The sequence below is a fragment of the Dicentrarchus labrax genome, unplaced genomic scaffold (genome assembly GCF_905237075.1).
Source record: "Dicentrarchus labrax unplaced genomic scaffold, dlabrax2021, whole genome shotgun sequence".
Classification (NCBI taxonomy): Eukaryota; Metazoa; Chordata; class Actinopteri; family Moronidae; genus Dicentrarchus; species Dicentrarchus labrax.
This window is the reverse complement of record NW_026136712.1, coordinates 22,924,234-22,944,233: the sequence shown is the minus strand read 5'-3', so window position 1 is coordinate 22,944,233 and position 20,000 is coordinate 22,924,234. Positions and strand designations below refer to the sequence as shown.

The following is a 20,000-nucleotide window of genomic DNA, read 5'->3' as shown; positions in this document are numbered from 1 at the left end:
TAATAATTATTATTATAATTATTGTTATAATTCTTATTATTGTTATTATTATTATTATTATTGTTATTAATATTATTATAATATCTGTATTATTATAATATTGTTATTATTATTATTATTATAATTATTGTTATTATTATTATTATCTGTATTATTATTATTATAATTATTGTTATTGTTATTATTATTATTATTATTATCTGTATCATTATTATTATTATTATATCTGTATTATTATAATTATTATTATAATTATTGTTATAATTCTTATTATTGTTATTATTATTATTATTATATCTGTATTATTATTATTATTATTATCTGTATTATTATTATTATTATTATTATTATTATTATCTGTATTATTATTATTATCTGTATTATTATTATCTGTATTATTATTATTATTATTATTATTATTATTATTATCTGTATTATTATTATTATCTGTATTATTATTATTATTATTATCTGTATTATTATTATTATCTGTATTATTATTATTATTATTATCTGTATTATTATTATTATTATTATTATTATTATCTGTATTATTATTATTATTATCTGTATTATTATTATTATTATTATTATTATCTGTATTATTATTATTATCTGTATTATTATTATTATTATTATCTGTATTATTATTATTATCTGTATTATTATTATTATCTGTATTATTATTATTATTATTATTATTATCTGTATTATTATTATTAGTATTATTATTATTGTTGTTGTTGTTGTTGTTGTTGTTGTTATTAACTATGGAGTATAAACGTGTTCAATCTATAATATTTACTGGGAAATAAAATCAGCAGTATTCTCCCATCATGCAGCACTGTGGGAATAATTATAAATTCTAATACATTTCAAATAGAAATAATATGTTTGTATGAATTTTGTTATCTTTGTTATAGTTACATTATTGAAGGAAATAAGTATGCATGTTATATTTCTCTATGTATATATTTATATATATGTTTATATTTCTATATTGTATTAAATCAGATCTGCATTTATTATTATTCTTTGTTCTGTGAACATTTTGATCCTCTTTGTTTGAAACTCATTTAAAAACAGACATATTTAACTTTTATTGCACATTTATATTAGATTATTATTATTTTATGTATTTTTCTTTTTCTTTCTCATATATTGTGTATTTTATTGTGTATTTGATGTGTTTGTGTCTGTTTACCTTTGTTGGAAGCGTGTTTATATGTGTTATAAGGAGTAGAAATAAAACTGAATTGTTTCTGATGTTGATTGAGGTGAAATACAAACCTTACAAACCTATTTTAAATCTCACCTGCACAGGTTGCATCACTTCTCTGATTTCTGCTTCTGCTGTTTTATTGTGCAAATCAATCTAAATACAATAAAATCAATGTTTTTATTTTCTTTATTAGGTGGAAACGGATTTGTGGTTCTGATCAGTCCACATTGATGCGGCAGGGGGCGCTGTAACACAGCTGATAATAACATCATCATCAGTGTACATGTTTGTGTACACGTTGGAACACATTAGATGAATACATATTGTGTCTGAGTGAACAATAAGATATATACTTAGATAAAATAATGAATAACTGATATAAAGAGGCCGGAGGGTTTGTTCTGTTCATTATATAACGTCAGTGAGACTCTGCTGGTTGCCAGGTCCACAGTCCTCCTTTCTCATGCTACTCAGCTTATTTGGGTTTTTTTCTAAACGAGGTTTTGAATGGGAGGACAAACCGACCGGAGCCTGGCAACCCTGTGTGCTGACAGGATGCGTTTGCGCCACTTAGCAGCTAACAGTTAGCATCGTCAAGTAAGACTGACGCAATATCAGGAAATATCGGGTTTTACAAAATCAAAGCACGGTTCATGGTTTATGATAGAAACTGTACATAAAGGAGGTAAAAGGTACGTGAGCTACATTAAGGCAGTAAAATATGAAAAAAGCTGATTCGAATAATAAGCATAAAATACATGAAATATGTCAATAAATGTATGTAAAAAATATATAAATTTAAGGAAAAAATAATAATATCAGGCAGATCCAACACACACAGAATTTGATTTGCATGTTTTATATATGAAGTTATATGTCTAATTATATTTTCTAATTTATTTCAAAGTTAAATAAAAAACAGCTGATTAAGAAAAACAATTAATATATTTAAACAAATATCTTAAAATACTACAAACAACATGTTCAACATCCATCATGTGTTATTATTTATTGATTGTGTAAAATGTATGTATATAAAAACATAGAAAACTAATATTAACTGGTATTAATATTATATTTATCTGCAGTCACATACTGCACCTTTTAATTATGTCTCTACAAAGTTGGATAATGAAACAAAAGTCTGTTGTTCCTTCATGCTGAACACAAACGAAATAAAATAATATATATAAATAATACATACAGATATTTATACACTCAGGAAATAATTTGGCAATTAAGCTTTTCAATTTACGTCTTGGTTTTTATGATTTTGTTCATTTTTTATTTTTCTTTATTCCACTGTATATTATGATTTATTACTTTTTATTTAACACAGTCTAGGACAATAAAAGCGTTGAATCTGGATTTTTTAATCAGAGCATTATTGTGAAGGAGCGGACCGGATGTGTGCTGTCTTCCTGTCTCTAGCTTTACTCGAGCTCTTCCGCCGCTGAAGCGCCGTTCAGAGATTTTCTGTCCGCCGATCTGCGTCCAGTCACGGCGTCTGTGCGGCACCCTGAGGCCGGGAAGAGGATCCATCTGCCGTCCGGAGGGCTGGAGCTTCACTGAAAATAAACCCGCGGATGGTTTTGGACCTGGAAACCCGGGCCCGTAGCGGGAGCAGGGAGGAGGCCCCAACGCCCCCTTGTTCTGACCCAAAAAACAGCGCCGTCGGCCGGGCTGTCTGTCGAGCAGAAGGCCGGTGAGCCGCTGGCCGCTCCGGAGCTCGCAGGGTGGCTCCCGCGGAGGACGATTAACGCGGTTGGATCTATTTTCTTGTCGCTCCCCAGCAGGAGGGATTTGAATCAGCGACCTTCTGGAGATCCGCGGGCTGCTGTGAGCTAGCTCCCGGCTAGTTAGCTTCTGTCCCCGGCCAGCAGACAGCGGAGTCTGCGGAGGAACACAGGCGGGTTCCCGGTGCTTCCTCCTCGGTTCAACCCGCACCGGAGACACCGACAATGGCGGCCTTGATCAAAGAGATCGTCAGCAGAAACAAACGGCGGTACCAGGAGGACGGCTTCGACCTGGATCTCACCTGTATCCTTTACTGGTTCATTTACTGGAGCTACACTGGGCTTGGTTAGCATGGAAGCTAACGTTAGCTCTCACGCAGAACTTCATTCAGAAATGTTGTAATTTAATGACAGTGTCTGTGTGTGCAGGCAGTGTGCTCATATAGACCAACAGTGTGATACAGACGGAGCTGCTCTTCATATCGGTGAGCTGGAACACTTCAACAACCAGACTGCAGCTTAATGAAGCACTACTTTAACCAACACACCGTCTATTAAAGACAGCAGCGTTAGTGGAAGCTGCAGACTAAAACTGTGTGAAAGTGCTCTGTAGGCTGGTGTCTGTTATCAGCTGCTGTTAATCAGATACTACACAGCTGCATGTAAACAGGAATAAGTAATTATCATTAAGCAGCTTGGTAGGAATATTGTTTTTTAGAATAACAGTGTTATAGTGTATAGTCAGTGTTAATAATTACTGGGGGTTCCTCTGGGTTCTAGTCTGGGTCCTTTTACATTTTGGTCTGCAGTCATTGATGTGTTTGGCCAGTAGGGGGCAGCAGAGACCTGAAAACATCACTGATGGAGAGAGGTTGAGTTTCTGTTTCTCATCAGGCAGTCGTAGTGAAAGAGTTCAGATCCAGAAAGCAGAATCAATCTGCAACCGATCAGTGTTATTGATCCTTAATGTGTGATCAGATATTTATCCAAACATTATAGCGATGGGTTTCCCTGCTGAGCGTCTGGAAGGAGTCTACAGGAACAACATTGACGATGTCGTACGGTAAGGCACCTTCACTTCACCTCCTGCTGATCGATTCCATCAGTTTAATGATTATCTCTGATTTAAAATCAATACTGTCAGTTGGTTTCTGTTCACATTCTCAATCTGAACAACTTAAATGGAAATAATGAGGAGTTGAACCGTCCTCACATCAGAAATGTTTTCTATCATTTGACATTTGACCTCTTTGTGTTCTCTTCTTCTGTGGTGGTTTAATCAGTTGTCTCCAATCACTGCATTTTATATTTTATGTGTTTTTGTTGTTGTTGTATTTTAGTAAATGTTTGTGTTTATATACAGTTCCAAATGAATAGTTGATATAAATAAAGGAAAGAGATGAATTTATAAACCTGTTTGTGTGTTTCAGGTTTTTGGACTCGAAGCACAAGAATCACTACAAGATCTACAATCTGTAAGTACTGATGTGGTCAGACCTTCTCCCAGTGTGTACATTAATGTCTGTCTCTAACATCTGTCTCTGTCCACAGATGTGCAGAGCGACATTACGACACGGCCAAGTTCAACTGTCGAGGTAAGATTCAGTCCTGAAGTGGAAGCAGAGGAGGCGGTTCCAGTCTGTGGTGAGTCTCATAGTCCTCTTTGTGTCTGTCAGTTGCACAGTATCCATTTGAGGACCACAACCCCCCGCAGCTGGAGCTCATAAAGCCGTTCTGTGAGGACCTGGATCAGTGGCTGAGCGAAGACGAGCAGCACGTCGCCGCCATCCACTGCAAGGCGGGAAAAGGCCGAACCGGCGTCATGATCTGTGCCTACCTGCTGCACCGGGGCAAGTTCCAGGAGGCTCAGGAGGCTCTGGACTTCTACGGAGAGGTCCGCACCCGGGACAAGAAGGTAAACCACCGTCTGTCTGTAATATGACGTTTATCGTTTCATTTATGTTTGAACTGAGCAACGATTGATTTAAAGGAACCATATAGAAGCTTTAGATTGGACTGTTTGTGTTTGTTATGATCACATTACCGGGGATCACAAACTAGCATCCTGCTAACAGCTGAACATAAACAAGCTCAACAGCAACAACAGCAGACACAGCAAGCAGCTAATATTACTGACTAATATACTAACAGTCTCCGTTAGCGTCCTCTGACATTAGCTCTGTCTATAGAGGGCACATTTAGAGACGAGTTTTCAATTCAATTCAGTTTTATTTGTATATAAAAAAAAAGTTATGTCAGGATACTTTTCAAATAGAGCAGGTCTAGACTAAATTATTTACAGAGACCCAACAGTTCCCACCATGAGCAAGCACTCCTTTTAAGAGGCTGAAGCCTCGGACAGACCCCGAATCTAGGTGAGAGAGAGACAGAGAGATGATATTAGCTCTTTAAGATATGAAGGGGCCTGACCATGAAGAGCTTTATAGGTGAGGAGGAGGATTTTAAATTCTATTCTACATTTTACAGGGAGCCAGTGCAGAGAAGCTAGTACAGGAGAGATGTGATCTCTTTTTCTAGTTCCTGTCAGTACTCGTGCTGCAGCGTTCTGAATTAATTGGAGCGTTTTAATGGACTTATTGGGGCAACCTGATAATAAAGAGTTGCAGTAATCCAGCCTAGAAGTAACAAATGCATGGATTAGTTTTTCTGCGATCTGTCTGTGATAGGATGTGTCTAATTTTTGTAATATTACGTAGATGAAAGAAGGCAGTCCTAGAGGTCTGCTTTATGTGGGAGTTAAATGACAAATCCTGATCAAAGATAACTCCAAGATTCCTGACAGTGGTGCTAGAGGCCAAGGTAATGCCATCTAGAGTAACTATATCTTTAGAAAGTGAGTCTCTAAGATTTTTAGGGCCAAGAACAAGAATTTCATTTAACATCAGAAATAGCAGCTCATCCAGTTTTATATGTCCTTAAGACATGTTTGTTACTTAGATAATTGATTAATTTCATCGGGCTTGATCGATAGATATAACTGCGTATCATCTGCATAGCAATGAAAGTTAATGGAGTGATTCCTAATAATGTTGCCTAAAGGGAGCATATATAAAGTATATAGTATTGGTCCAAGTACAGAACCTTGTGGAACTCCATGACTAACTGTAGTATTTATTGAAGATTCATCGTTAACATGTACAAACTGTCAACGATCTGATAAGTATGACCTAAAACCAGCTTAGTAGGGTTCATGGAAAAACCTGGATATTGATTAAAATGACCATGATCGTTAGGGATGGGAATTGATAAGAATTTAGCGATTCCGATTCCATTATCGATATTGCTTATCGATCCGATTCCTTATCGATTCTCTAATCAATTCTCATTGGGTGAGGGAATAAGTACAAATTTGTTTGTTTGTATTAACTCGCTTTAATATCTGATCAGAAGACACAGCACAGAGTATACACAAATTATGTGTAGCAACCTCAGAACAAACCTAAAAGTAGGTGAGCTACTTCTCAAAGTAAAGTCCAGGGACCCATAGCCTAGGGCAGTGTTTCTCAACCAGTATGCAATGGCACGCTAGAGTGTGCCTCAAAAGATTATCAAGAGTCCCTTAGGATTAGGAAATTGTTAATTTTCACATGAATTGGTCCAGACAAAAAAATAAATGTTTGGCTTTTTAAGCCCAACTGCCATTATGTGCCATAAAAACTAAAAACACAGACTGTAATAGGGTGGCCATTTCCTTAACATCAAACAGGAGGACACTTTGCATACACAGGGACACACAAGCAGATATTTGTTTGGTATGATCCGGTTTTAAATTTGAATGTTTTTCCACCAGATTACATAAAGGTGCATACACATACCACATAGCTAATAATAAATATACAAGATACAGCTCATGACAACGTGCCCTTCAGATTACATAGGTCTAATAAACATCATACAGAAACTGTTCTTAATGTTTTTATCTGGATAGATAAAGGCAAACGGTATGTCCTCTGTCGCTGAGAGCTTGATTGACAGCCTGGTGGTAACTTAGCAACTGTGGTGAGCTCCTGTTGTGGCAAATCAACACATGGCTCATTTGAGTATTAAAATTAGCCATGTGTTGATAGGTCACTACACGAAAATGTAACCAATGAAATTACTTATTTTGACACATTTCTAGACAATAAGTATAATAATTTTTGTGCAGAAAAATTATCATGTCATTTAAAGTTACCTTCGGCACTGATAACAGATTGCGTCCCGTTAGCTCCGCTGCGGCTTGACTCACTTGTGTTGCTAGGTAGTACTGTATCAAGCACGTGACAGTCCTGCAAATGAATTGTTGCTGTGTGGCCAAATGTTTCTGCATATTGGAGGCAGTTCCCCCTTTGACGAAATGGAAACTTCACAAGTGTAGCAAGTGACCGTATTGTTGTCTTTTCACGTGAAATATAACCAAACTTTAGAGCGGTTCTGCCTCGATCCCATGTTCGCTGCATTCTGAACCAAAACAACGCAGCGCGTGTGTGACGTCAATCGTTAAGCAGGCACGCTAACGGTTCCAAGGAATCGATTCACTGGGCACCGGTTCTGAAGAAGAACCAGTTCTCGATCCCTAATGATCGTTAATAAAGTTAATGAGATCACCATCGGGCATGAATCATTCATCAGTATTAGCCCAATTGTACGTATGATTCATGATGATGAAGATACAGAGAGAAATGCATGGGAAAAAATAGCATACTGTCATATAAAAAAAACAACTTCCCTCTCCTGTTGTGGTGGTATCTGTGTCATCCTCAAGCTCGGGTCCTCTACCAGAGGCCTGGGAGTTTGAGGGTTCTGCGCAGTATCTTAGCTGTTCCTAGGACTGCGCTCTTCTGGACTGAGGCTTCTGATGTTGTTCCTGGGATCTGTTGGAGCCACTCCCCCAGTTTGGGGGTCACTGCCCCGAGTGCTCCTACTACCACGGGGATCACGCTCGCCTTGATCTTCCACATCTGCTCCAGCTGTTCTTTCAACCCTTGGTACTTTTCAACCTTTTTGTGTTCCTTCTTTCTGATGTTGGCGTCTGCTGGTATGGCCACATCTATCACCACCGCTTTCTTCTGCTCCTTGTCTACCACCACTATGTCCGGTTGGTTGGCCAGGACCTGTTTTGTCAGTCTGGAAGCTGAAGTCCCACAGCACCTTGGCCCTGTTGTTCTCAGCCACCTTCTGTGGCCCATTGGGATTTGGGTACTTCTATTCCATACAGGGTACAGATCTACTCTTGTAGATCTTGGCCTCTATGGCTCTTGTACCTAGGGCCTGTTCTTGTGCTGCCATGATCAGTGCCTCTGTGCTGTCTCTGAGTCCAGCCTTTTCCAGCCATTGGTAGGTCTTCTCGATATCAGCCACTTCTTCAATTTGGCGGTGGTACGTGCCCTGTAGGGGCTTGTCCCCCCAGGTTGTCTGCTCCTCTTCCTTTGCACTCTTATGGGGTTTCTCTTGCCTGAGACATTCACTTAGCAGTTCATCCTTTGTGGCCATTTTTCTGATGTACTCTTGGATTTTTGATGTTTCATCCTGGATATTGGCCTTGATGCTCACTAGTCCTCGGCCTCCCTCTTTCCGCTTAGCGTACAGTCTCAGGGTGCTGGATTTGGGGTGAAACCCTCCGTGCATGTGTATGTATGTAGTGTGCACCCTGTTAGCAGCTACGTCACTGTCCATCGGGAAACTCTGTAAGTTAAAGAGTTGAGGCGGCATAGTCCGAGGACACCCGAGGATCAACCAGAAAAACATTTAAGATTTAATCAGGAAACACTAAAAAAGACCTACCTTATTTTCTCTTTTGTACATTAACTGCTGATAAATATGATCCAGTGTCTTGTGGGATATCATAACCACAGCCTGAGGTTGTGCAGCATTCACCTTACTACAGCGTGGCATCAAAATTAAGCTGTTATTTTAAGGTGTTAGTTACATAATGTTGCTTTAAATCGGGTCAACACCTGTCACCTGACCTGATTTCATCACTCTGCTATTAAGATTTTAGAAAGTGACACAAGAAAGTGACAGATATAAAAACATAAGTTCAGAGTAGTTCGAGTGCAGATCACCAAATGCCTAAAATAAGAGAAGTAGAAGCACGTTTAATGCTCGTTATTAATGATCCACTGCTTACACTGTGTGTGTGTGTGTGTGTGTGTGTGTGTGTGTGTGTGTGTGTGTGTGTGTGTGCACACAGGGTGTGACCATCCCCAGTCAGCGGCGATACGTCATCTATTACAGCTTCCTGCTGAGGAACCAGCTGCTGTACAAACCGGTCGCTCTGCTCTTCCACAAGATGTTGTTTGAAACCATCCCCATGTTCACTGGAGGAACCTGCAGTGAGTCTGTCTGTCTGTCTGTCTGTCTGTCTGTGGTCAGATATATGAGACAGATCATTAACTGATGACTCTTGTTTTTATTTGTGGTGCAGATCCACAGTTTGTAGTGTACCAGCTGAAGGTGAAGATCCACACATCGAACCCCGCCAACACCCGGCGGGAAGACAAACTGATGCTGTTTGAGTTCCCGCAGCCACTTCCTGTCTGTGGAGACATCAAGGTGGAGTTCTTCCACAAACAGAACAAGATGATGAAGAAGGTGAGGAGGAGGAGGAGGAGGAGGAGGAGGAGTGATTTTAAGTGTTGATGCAGATGTTATGTTATTGTATTATACTTCATTTGTTAATTTGGCACTTAGAGTAGAGCGTCAAAGGTAACGCTGACGCATTGTCAGTGTGAGGAGAGTATGTTGGCGAGGGACATTGAGGCTTCAGCCATGAAGCTCCTCTGCTGGTTGAAGCTGCTCTGGCCCCAATATGAACATGGAGGGTAGAAAAATTAGGAAGAGGAAGGTGAAGGTCCAGGACAATAGTTGCTCCTAGAATAAAGGGCCAGAGGAAAATATGGGTAAAATGGACGCCAGAGTAAAGGTGGTTGAGGTTAGGCAATGAACCCGAGGAGTTAAGGTAAGGAAGACCTGTGGGTAAGGTGTTGAGACTCAGATTGTCCCCGATATTGATGGTAGAAGTCCCAGAAAGAACATTAAGGTTAAGATGGTTGGATCTGGATCATTGTTTATATAAGGAATTTATAGTTCAAATCTATAATAAAGGTAAGAGGTCTGAATGCTTCCCAGACATTGAACCCCAGATCACAGATTAGTCTCAGGGTCTTTATGTGGACCTACAGCGCCCTCTACCTGTAGACAGGTGAGTTAGAAACAACTGGCTCACCTTAGACTCTGTCCTTCCAGGAAAAGATGTTCCACTTTTGGGTCAACACCTTCTTCATCCCGGGGCCGGAGGAGAACCCCGACAAACTGGAGAACGGCAGCGCCGGGACGCTGCGGGAACCGCCCGACAGGACGCAGCAGAGCCTGGTGATGATGACGGGAGGAGACGGCAACGACAGAGACTACCTGGTTCTGACCCTGACCAAGACCGACCTGGACAAGGCCAACAAAGACAAAGCCAACAAGAACTTCTCCCCAAACTTCAAGGTAGAACGTCAAGACCCTAATGCCCCCCGTCCCTGTACTAATGCCCCCTGTCCCTCCACTAATGCCCCGTCCCTGTACCCCTTGCCCTCCACTAATGCACCCGTCCCTGTACTAATGCCCCCTGTCCCTCCACTAATGCCCCGTCCCTGTACTAATGCCCCTTGTCCCTCCACTAATGCACCCGTCCCTGTGCTAATGCCCCCTGTCCCTGTACTAATGTTTTTATTGTGCCCCTCAGGTGAAACTGTTTTTTACCAAGACGGTAGAGGAAGGAGCGAACTGTGATGCGAGCAGCACGTCGGCCTCGGTGACGCCGGACGTCAGCGATAACGAACCGGATCACTACCGCTACTCGGATACGACAGACTCGGACCCGGAGAACGAGCCGTTCGAAGAGGACCATCACAATCAGATCACAAAAGTGTGACACACACACACTCTCACACACTTAGATATACGTGTGTGTGTGTATATACACACAGTATGTATGTATGTATGTATACACACTCATGAACCCCCAGATGGAGACTAGCACGTTAGCTAACAGGGGAATATAACCGACGGACCAGAACTGATCAATGGGACTCAAAGAGCTCATGTCAGTATATAAGCTCCTCCCCCTCCAATCTTCTGCTCAGCTGGACAATCACAGGAAGTGGCGGCCGGAGGCGAGGAGGGCGGGGATAAGTGTGTGGGCGGGGCCAGGTCAAATGGACAATAAGACAGATGAATGGACAGACAGAAGGTTTAAAGAATAAAGGAGTAAAACTTGAATATAAACAAACTGAAACACAAGTAGACTTCTTTAGAGATGTTTGTTGGATAAATCCCCACAATCCTTCCTTCCTGACCCGTAAGAAACTTTATGCAGACCAATCTTCATTTCCATCGCTTCAATCTTCAGTTGTGACGCTGGTGGACTCTTCTCTCTGTGTGCTCACGGCCAAATGTACAAACGGTTCTGAATCTAAATTAAATCTGAACGTATTTATTGGTGCAACTTCTAGTGGTCCCGAATAGTGAATCCAGATCCTCTCTCTATCTCCCCCTGGTGGCTGACTGCAGTATAGACTCTCTCTATCTCGTATATAGTGATGTAATGATTACTCTGTGTGGCTCTCGAGCCCGTGGAAAACAAACCAGTCCTCAACCCTGAACCAGCACTAGCGCCAGAACCAGAACTAGCATTGGTGGAAAGGGGGACAAGTCAGTTAGTGGTCTAAGTACTGTGATGATTGTCTCTGTTCTCAACCAAAGAACTGAGCCCTCCAAACTTCTCTTAAGAATCTTTCTCCCAAATTTGAGTCATGTTTGGACCAAGCTGGACCAGTCTCAGTGCTGGTCTTTACCAAATGTGGACCAGTTTCAGGTGGTTTGGACTGGTTTTGAGGCAAAGCAGCACACAGAGAGAAGAGATGGCTTGTTTGAATGTGATGAAGGTAGACGAGAAACTTATTTTATTCACAATCTGCAGTTCTGTCAATCATCTACTGTTGAAACAACACAAACAGTTCAAACCTACTGTGAACAATTCTACTGTCTGTCTGTCTGTCTCTGTCTGTCTGTCTACAGTTTTGCACAGAAGGATTCTCTTCAATCAGCTCCTACAGTTACAGTTTCCGTTATATCAAACTTTAAACAAGCTGCACGCAGTGTAACTATTCCTTCAGCCAGTCGGTTAACTCAAACTACAACTCCATAGCGCTTGGTTTTGATGTGCCTGGGAAGCCAGGTGGGTGGGGTTTTATAAAGAACTGCTCACTGATGGCTTTATACTCGATCCATCCAGAGAACATTTGGTTCTTTTTATAAAGCTACCGTTGGAGGTTTTAGCTCAACCTGGAGATCAGAATATTGAACACGGATAAAGTGAGGGTTGATATGAACGATCAGTCTGCTCCTGACTCAGATTTTTTTGGATCATCTGCCAGAGGATGTTGAGAAACTGTGTTCCACCAATGTGCTAGAAGATTGTTTGAGCAAACAGGTGCTGGTCAGTCCCTCCAGGAAGTTGCGATCTTAATCTTAATTACAGAGTTCCCACATGTCCTGGAAAACCTGGAAATTTGTTTCCCAGTCATGGAAACACCTGGAAATAATCTCTGTTGTTTCCTCACTCAGTTCACCTTCTTAAACCCGGGTTAGTGGAAAACTAGTAAACTAGTCAAATCACCGGAGACGCTGCAGAGAAATGTGTCCCATAAATATTGACCACATACCTTTTAATGAGTCGAATCATTGTAGCTTCCTGCACAAAACATTGAGCCATAGGTCACCAAACTCACTTCCTTGTTTATAGTTTGAAGATGCACACGTGACGCGTACGTCTCACATTGACCCTCCAAACTTTGCGATTTTATTCTGGAACAAGTTCTCAATTTTTCATGAATAATACAAAAAAATTGCAACTATTTGTGCAACTTCTACTTTCTCCTGCATTTTATTGCAAAAAAAGCCAAAAAAAATAAGAAAATGCATCACAGTTATTTAGAACCCGCCGTGAAATTTTAGGCCTGCGAGATCCTGGAGGGACCGATCAGTCTCCTGAGGTGTGACCTCTGTGTGTTTTTGGTTTCTGACATTTCAGAAACAGGACGTTCTACAACTATTACTCTGATTATTAATCATTTTACTCATCACTACCACTTCTTGGAGACATTTAAGCACTTGCTAACTGTACCTTTACCAACAGTTTTAGGATCACATTAGCATTACAGGTTCAAGACTCCTCCATCTGGATCTTACAGAAGATACTGAACGTTAGGGATGCTCCTGTGTGTCTTTTTACATCGTAGGTTTATTTGGAGTCATTACAGTGAACCTGTTCAGTTCCTGTTCTCTGTTCTCTGACTGAATGCTGGTCCATAGAAGATCATTCCAAACCATTTTCTTAATGTAAACAGACTTTATTGTTTAGATGCTTCCTGATTGGTCGGTGTTCTACTGCATAAACATACCACGAAGTTGGAAGTACTGTTTGCAGTTTAGAGATCGGAGAGGAGATTTGTATTGAATAGCAGTGAATTTGTTCAGATTGGAGCATCCCTAATGTTTATCTAAACCTCCAGATTGGGTTTGGGCAGAAGTCTGATTTCCGTCCTAACGTTTGGTGCTACTACCATCATCGGCCCTGTGTTGGTCCAGTAGTTATTGATTGTAGGTGCGGTATTAAGACTCGGGATTGGGTCTTGAGGTTCCCGTTGTCAAGCCTGTAGGCCTGATTACACAGGACGTTCTCTGAAGGCTTGCAAACACGAAACTGCTTTTATTCTGAGAAGCTCCAACTTTTATCTGATTGGAAAGTAAAGAAGTTGCATCACTTTCTCACAGCGAGGTGTACCAGCCAGATAAATATCCTGGTTCCAGACAGATGAATGAAACGGATGATCATTTTCCTGATTGGAAAAACAATTGAGGCAATCAGAGCGTTGTAGGTGGATTTGAAATGTGAATGTTGTCTTCCTGCCACAACAGTCAAATCTCAACAGAAAACACAACTAAATGAGCCAAGAAACAAAATGGACATTGGGATTCTCAAAAATAATCCTCAACTCCTTGAAGTCACTGGAACAAGTAGAAGAAAGTACGTCCTGTGTGATCAAATCTTTAGCATGCTAACAGCTAGCCATGGTTGAGCCTACAGTTCCTCTTGTTGGGTTTAAGGTGCTAAGCTAAGCTAGCCAGGGCTGATGCTGAGTCTGTTCATCTGTGGCGCTCTCCAGCAGCCACGAGTGTGGTCAGCATGGCGATCTGTCCACAGGCTGTTTGCATTTTACACACCTCCTGTCCTGAGTCGTGTTAGGTGCTGTCAGGCCTGGTCTCACTTCCTGTCATCAACCCGTTCAGATGTGACTGGTGTCACCTCATTCAGTGGAGCAACGAATTCACCCAGGAAACAAACAGCCGTGGACTCTTATGTCCGCTTTGTGTCAGTCAAGCTGATTGGTTGAGACAACTTCCTGTTGGGAGGCGGGTTCAAACCCAAAAATAAAGGCTTAAATATTCTTGTTTGTAAAAGTCTAAGAAAGCAAAAAGCTTTTAGTTCCTCCTGTTGATGCTGGCGGGATGCTCCATGTACTGGTTTGCACTGACCGGGTTTCAGGTGTCTGAGTCCAGGCAGGTGCTGTCCACGTCTCCAACTGTTTCAGGTGCTTAATATCTTCTTCTTTTAACCATTTTATAGTTGTAGGTCGCAGTTCAGCTGCGTCAGATCCATTAGAAATCCTTTGTGATGAACCAGTGGATTCAAACGTTTGTACCCTAAACTATTCAACGTTTTTAAACAGTGTTCAGGGTTCCTGCACCGAACGGAGATGTCACGACAGCAGAAATGGATTTTCCTTTGCAGTAATGTTAGCTTTGACTTTGGACTCGTTAGCGGACTCCATTTCAACAGCACAACAAGAACATTTGTTCTTCATTCTGGGATCTCCCAGTTTCTCTCCGTTAGTTTCTGCTTTTTTTCTGCCACCACAATGTGCAACTGCAGGGACGTAACTCTAACATCCACTAAAGTGGTCTATAGCTGCCCCGTCAGGTCCGGCAGAGTTCAATCTCCGGTACTGTAGAAAACACGTCATTCAGAACTAAATCAACTTGGTATCGGTTCTCGTGACATCCCTAGATATTACCACGACCTCCGCACAGGAAACGGAAACCTGTTGATTTAAAAACCTGAAGTTGAGTCTGAACGTTTGAATCTGTAAAGGAACCTTCAACAATCAACAGTTTTACACACAGAAGAATAAACTCGAAGCTTCTTTAACTCTTTGTGTTTACATCTCATCACCAAACCTGCCAAATGAAGCTCCGACTGATGTTTGTTTGTTTGTTTGTTTGTTTGGAGTTGACGCAGTAAACATGTCCTTTCTTGTGTTTGCCTTAAGGGGTGGTCACATTAACCTTCGTTCAACCTAAATAATGGAGTCTACAGGTGAACTGAGAGTCCGCTGGAGATCTTTAGTTTGTCGTTGTGGCTTTCGGACTGAGGCGTCATGTGACCGTAACTTTACTAGAAACCAACAACAGTTTTCTGCTCTGAGTTGGTTCCACCTGTCCTTACCTGTCCTTACCCGTCCTCACCTGTCGCTCTCTGTAACACCTGTCCTTACCTGTCCAGGTGACTGAGCCCCGCCCCTCGGTTACTGTTGCTAACCTGTCTACAGTGGTGGCGGCAGTGTAATCGCCCATCAGAGCAGATTATTTTTGTTTGTTTCAGTGTTCCTGTTCATGATGATTGTCGTGTTTTTATTTGTCAGGTATTGATTTTGTATCAGTCAGGAAGCTCAGCAGAACTCTGGCCTGTATCACCACGGATCAATACTTCATGTTAAACTGACCCTGCCCCCCCCCCGCACTTCTTTTATTCTTTCCCTCCTCCTTTTATAATTAAATAAAAACACTGTAAAGTGAATAAACTATTTATAAACATCCGTCCTCATCTGGATCCAATTATTTTTACTACAACACCCATGAGTCTTAGAGTGTGTTCAGACACTGCAGCCTAAAAAATGTGGTTGTCTTTTCAATACTGAGGCTTTCTCAACTGTTATTGGAGCACCGAGCAAAAGGGGTGGGGTTTAGGAAGGGTCAATTGACCCATCAACTTCCTGTACTTAAATCAGAATCAGAGGGTTAGGGTTACAGGGAAACAGATTTATTGCTGCAAAGGTTCCTTAAAGTATACAATCACACAAAAATATACTATGCTATATGCTAGGCTAATCTATATTGAAAAGACAGCCACATTTTGAAGATGGCCAACTAGCTAGCTAAATATTAGTGAAAATAAGGATTCAATTCAATTCAATTTTATTTGTATAGCGCCAATTCACAACAGAAGTTATCTCAGGACACTTTTCAAATAGAGCAGGTCTAGACCGAACTCTATCTAGCTATATATAGTCACATCCTTATTTTCACTAACCCTAACCCTTATGTTGCTTTTTACCAACATAAGCTAACTTAAGATATGACTATATATTTGTCTATTTTTTAACCATCTTCAAAATGTGGTTGTCTTTCCGACATAGATTAGCCTAGCATAGCATATCTAAGTACAGGAAAGGAAGAAGATGACTGAGGCTTGCTCAACTGTGATTGGAGCACAGAGCAAAGGGGGCGTGGCTCAGTGAGGATTCAATTCAATTCAATTTTATTTGTATAGCGCCAATTCATAACAGAAGTTATCTCAGAACACTTTTCAAATAGAGCAGGTCTAGACCGAACTCTTTATAACATTAATTACAGAGACCCAACAGTACCACCATGAGCAAGACCTTGGAGACAAGGGCAAGGAAACACTGCCTGTTAAAAGGCAGAAACCTAGGACAGATCCTTCGGCTCTAGGTGGGTGGTCGTCTGTCTCGACCAGTTGGGGTGAGAGAGAGAGACAGAGAGAGAGAGAGAGACAGAGAGAGAGAGAGAGAGAGAGAGAGACAGACAGACAGACAGACAGACAGCAACAACAGTATTGGCAATGGCAGTCTAGCAGGACCATGGCAGGAGGCTCCACCAGGATCCATGAGAACCTGCGAGACGAGAAAGCACAAGAACTCCGGGGAAGAAGTGAAGTTAGTAACATGCATTAATGGAACATGAATGAGTGCAGAAAGAGAGAGGAAGGGAGGAGCTCAGTGCACCATGGGAAATCCCCCGATAGTCTAGGCCTATAGCAGCATAACTAAGGGATGGTTCAGGACTCACCTGATCCAGCCCTAACTATAAGCTTTATCAAAGAGGAATGTCTTAAGCCTACTCTTGAATGTGGTGAGGGTGTCTGCCTCCCGAACCACAACTGGAAGCTGATTCCACAGGAGAGGGGCGGCTGAGGCTCAGAGGCAGAGCGGGTTGTTCCTAAATCGGAAGGTTGTGGGTTCGATGGACTTTGCCATGTGTGAATGTGTGTGAAAGGGTGAATGTGGCACGTAGTGTAAAAGCGCTTTGAGTGGTCAGAAGACTAGAAAGGCGCTATACAAGTACAGGTCCATTTACCATTTACCATTTACACCTCCGCCCAGCCGGACTCACCACCGGGTCCTGGTGGACCAGTAAAGACCTCCAGCCAGCCGGACTCCCCACCGGGTCCTGGTGGACCAGTAAACACCATAAATTCATCCTGACGGGAACATGAATGTCTGAACTGCATTTCATCACAATCCATCAAATATTTGCTGAGATATTTCAGTATGACCTAAAAACATATATTATTATTATTATTATTATTATTATATAAATATATTGAGTCTAATGTCTCCTCACCAAACTCCATTCAAATAAACGTGTATTTAAGCTCAGTTTCTGTGTGGAAGAAACAACACGAGGTTTCTACCAGTGACTTGGCAGAAATTATAATCACTTCCCCCACAATGCACTGCAGCAGCACTACTGAGCGCGCTCCAAACGACTGGAGAGAAGGCGAGGAAAAATTAGGTCACACACACACACACACACACACACACACACACACACACTCTGAGCCTTGTGGGCACCAAACCATAACTAATTCTGTCTTATCTGCTTCTATAAAAAGATGAAAAAGTGTGAAGCTGTAGAGAAACTCTTCATCAGTCCTCAGACTGACCTCATAATGCTGCACACACAGCTGATTCCTGATCAATAATGACTTGTTTGAAATCCAATCACACAGTCACATTAATCCGTCAATAACCAATAAACTTCAAATCTTTGAATGAATCGATTCAGAAATCCATTTATTCATTAAACACATGAAATATAATCCATCACTTTTATTGACTATCTTATTGTGGTGGAGTCACTTCCTCTCGTGTCGGCGGCGTCACAGCGAGGCTTTCAGCACACTGAGCACGCTCAGTGCAGACTCCACGCAGCCGTCGAAGTTGGAGTGCGTGAAGGCGTCGCCGCTGCAGACGAGCAGCGGGCGGTCGAGGACGGTCATCTGACCCGGACAGTCCGGCACCGAGGTCAGCACCTGCAGGAGGGACGGGAGGGGTCAGAAATCAAACGCTGCCTCGCTGAGAGCAGTTCAGGGTCAGTGGGAATTCTCACCTGCGAGTACCTCCACTTCTGGCACTTGATGCTGATTGGCTGAGGCAGACCAGGAAGCAGCTTGTAGAGTTCCTGTAAGATGATTGGCTGGACGTCCTCCTTGTCTTCCTCCAGGTGCTGCAGGCCGAACGGGACACTGGTGTGGACGACGAGGGACGGACCGTGACCCGGAGCGTCTGCACGGACACAAACATGATGTCACACCGTAGAAAGGAAGATCATTGGTCGCCATATTGGTGAGGTCAAGAGTCTCATCAATAAGAGAGAAACTGATTGGTTACTTCAGTCACTGGGGGCGGAGCTAATGAAGGACTGATGAAGCTAACTCCTGATGAGGTGCGGTGTGCAGGCAGACAGGTGAGCGGGCAGACAGGTACCTGCGTTGCGTTTGCGGGAGTCTGCGGCGATGTAGCAGATACACGGGTTGTCGGCGACATATCGAACCGCCCACTGAAAACTGAACACGACTCCTGGAGGGAAGAAAAGAGCGATGGCGAAACGAGACGAGTACACAACCCCGTCTAACTGCTGCTTCTGCTGGACAGACAGGACTGAGAGAGAGAGAGAGAGAGACAGACAGAGAGAGAGACAGACGGAACGGACATAGAGAGAGAGACAGACAGAGAGAGAGGTTTAACTTCCGTTTTATTGGACTTTTTCATCACAAACACATCATCACTTTAGACCTAAACAAGACAAAACAAAATAAGATACAACAAAAATAAATAAATATAAAAACAACAGAACCCGACAACTAATCTTTCATCAGAAACTCTTCTCCAGCCCCCCTCCCACCATAAACTCCAGTCTACCTCGTTTGCTGGATTAGTGTGTGTTTCTTGTAAAAATAAAACATCTATCCTTTTTTGAGTTGAGACCTCAGATATTAATGCTCTTTTATATCTGTCTCTCCCACCGTTAGTGTTTAAAGATCCTATTTTTAGGCTCTGCATGTAGAGGTCAGAGAGGAGAAACAGGTAAAAAGAAACAAACAAAGAACAGTAAAAAGAGGAAATCCCTGTGTGGTACATGATCATTTTACCTTCTTATCCTTTTGGCAGTTTTACCTTTTATTGCCTTTGTCAGAGTAGTGAGATGTTTTTTCAAATGGAAGCGTTTCTTTTCATCCAATAAGTCAAACCCGACCAGTTTTTTTAGTACAGTGACGGATCTGATGAACTTTTCAGTGTCACTGAAATAATCACATACTCTAACAGATTTGTTAAAAGTTACATCCAGAAAATGATTTATTTCGTCTAAAGAATATAGATCTGTGTTCCTGTTAGAGGTTTCACCAATGGATGTAGTGTCTGATTCAGTGTCATACTCTTCTCCTTCACATGATACCTGACTGACGCCCTGTCCTTCCTGCCGGCACCGGGCGCAGATGCACCGGCAGCGGGCCCAGCCGCGGGCACGGATACGCCAGCACCGGGCGCAGCGGCAAGCGCCACTCCCTGCTGTTTATGTGGACACGCAAAGCGTTTGTGTCCCACATCTCCACACTCAAAACATTTGAG

At 41.9% G+C, this 20,000-nt stretch overlaps 2 protein-coding genes across 2 annotated transcripts in view; one reads left to right on the top strand and one right to left on the bottom strand.

The window, feature by feature from the left end:
- Positions 1–2,653: 2,653 nt before the first annotated feature.
- On the top strand, positions 2,654–15,884 carry ptenb (phosphatase and tensin homolog B). The gene is made up of 9 exons (XM_051417043.1): positions 2,654–3,262; positions 3,937–4,021; positions 4,389–4,433; positions 4,510–4,553; positions 4,635–4,873; positions 9,152–9,293; positions 9,386–9,552; positions 10,207–10,452; positions 10,691–15,884. The coding sequence occupies exons 1-9, from the start codon at positions 3,184–3,186 to the stop codon at positions 10,877–10,879; spliced, it is 1,236 nt and encodes a 411-aa protein (XP_051273003.1). The 5' UTR covers positions 2,654–3,183; the 3' UTR covers positions 10,880–15,884.
- Positions 15,885–18,147: 2,263 nt separating this feature from the next.
- Positions 18,148–20,000, bottom strand: part of rnls (renalase, FAD-dependent amine oxidase) — a 10,014-nt gene continuing 8,161 nt past the window's right edge. The window contains exons 5-7 of the mRNA XM_051417065.1: positions 18,858–19,031; positions 18,481–18,656; positions 18,148–18,403 (exon numbers count right to left, since the gene is read on the bottom strand). Of these exons, the coding sequence (XP_051273025.1) occupies positions 18,251–18,403; positions 18,481–18,656; positions 18,858–19,031 (503 nt within the window). The 3' untranslated portion in view covers positions 18,148–18,250. The remainder of the gene's footprint in view (positions 18,404–18,480; positions 18,657–18,857; positions 19,032–20,000) is intronic.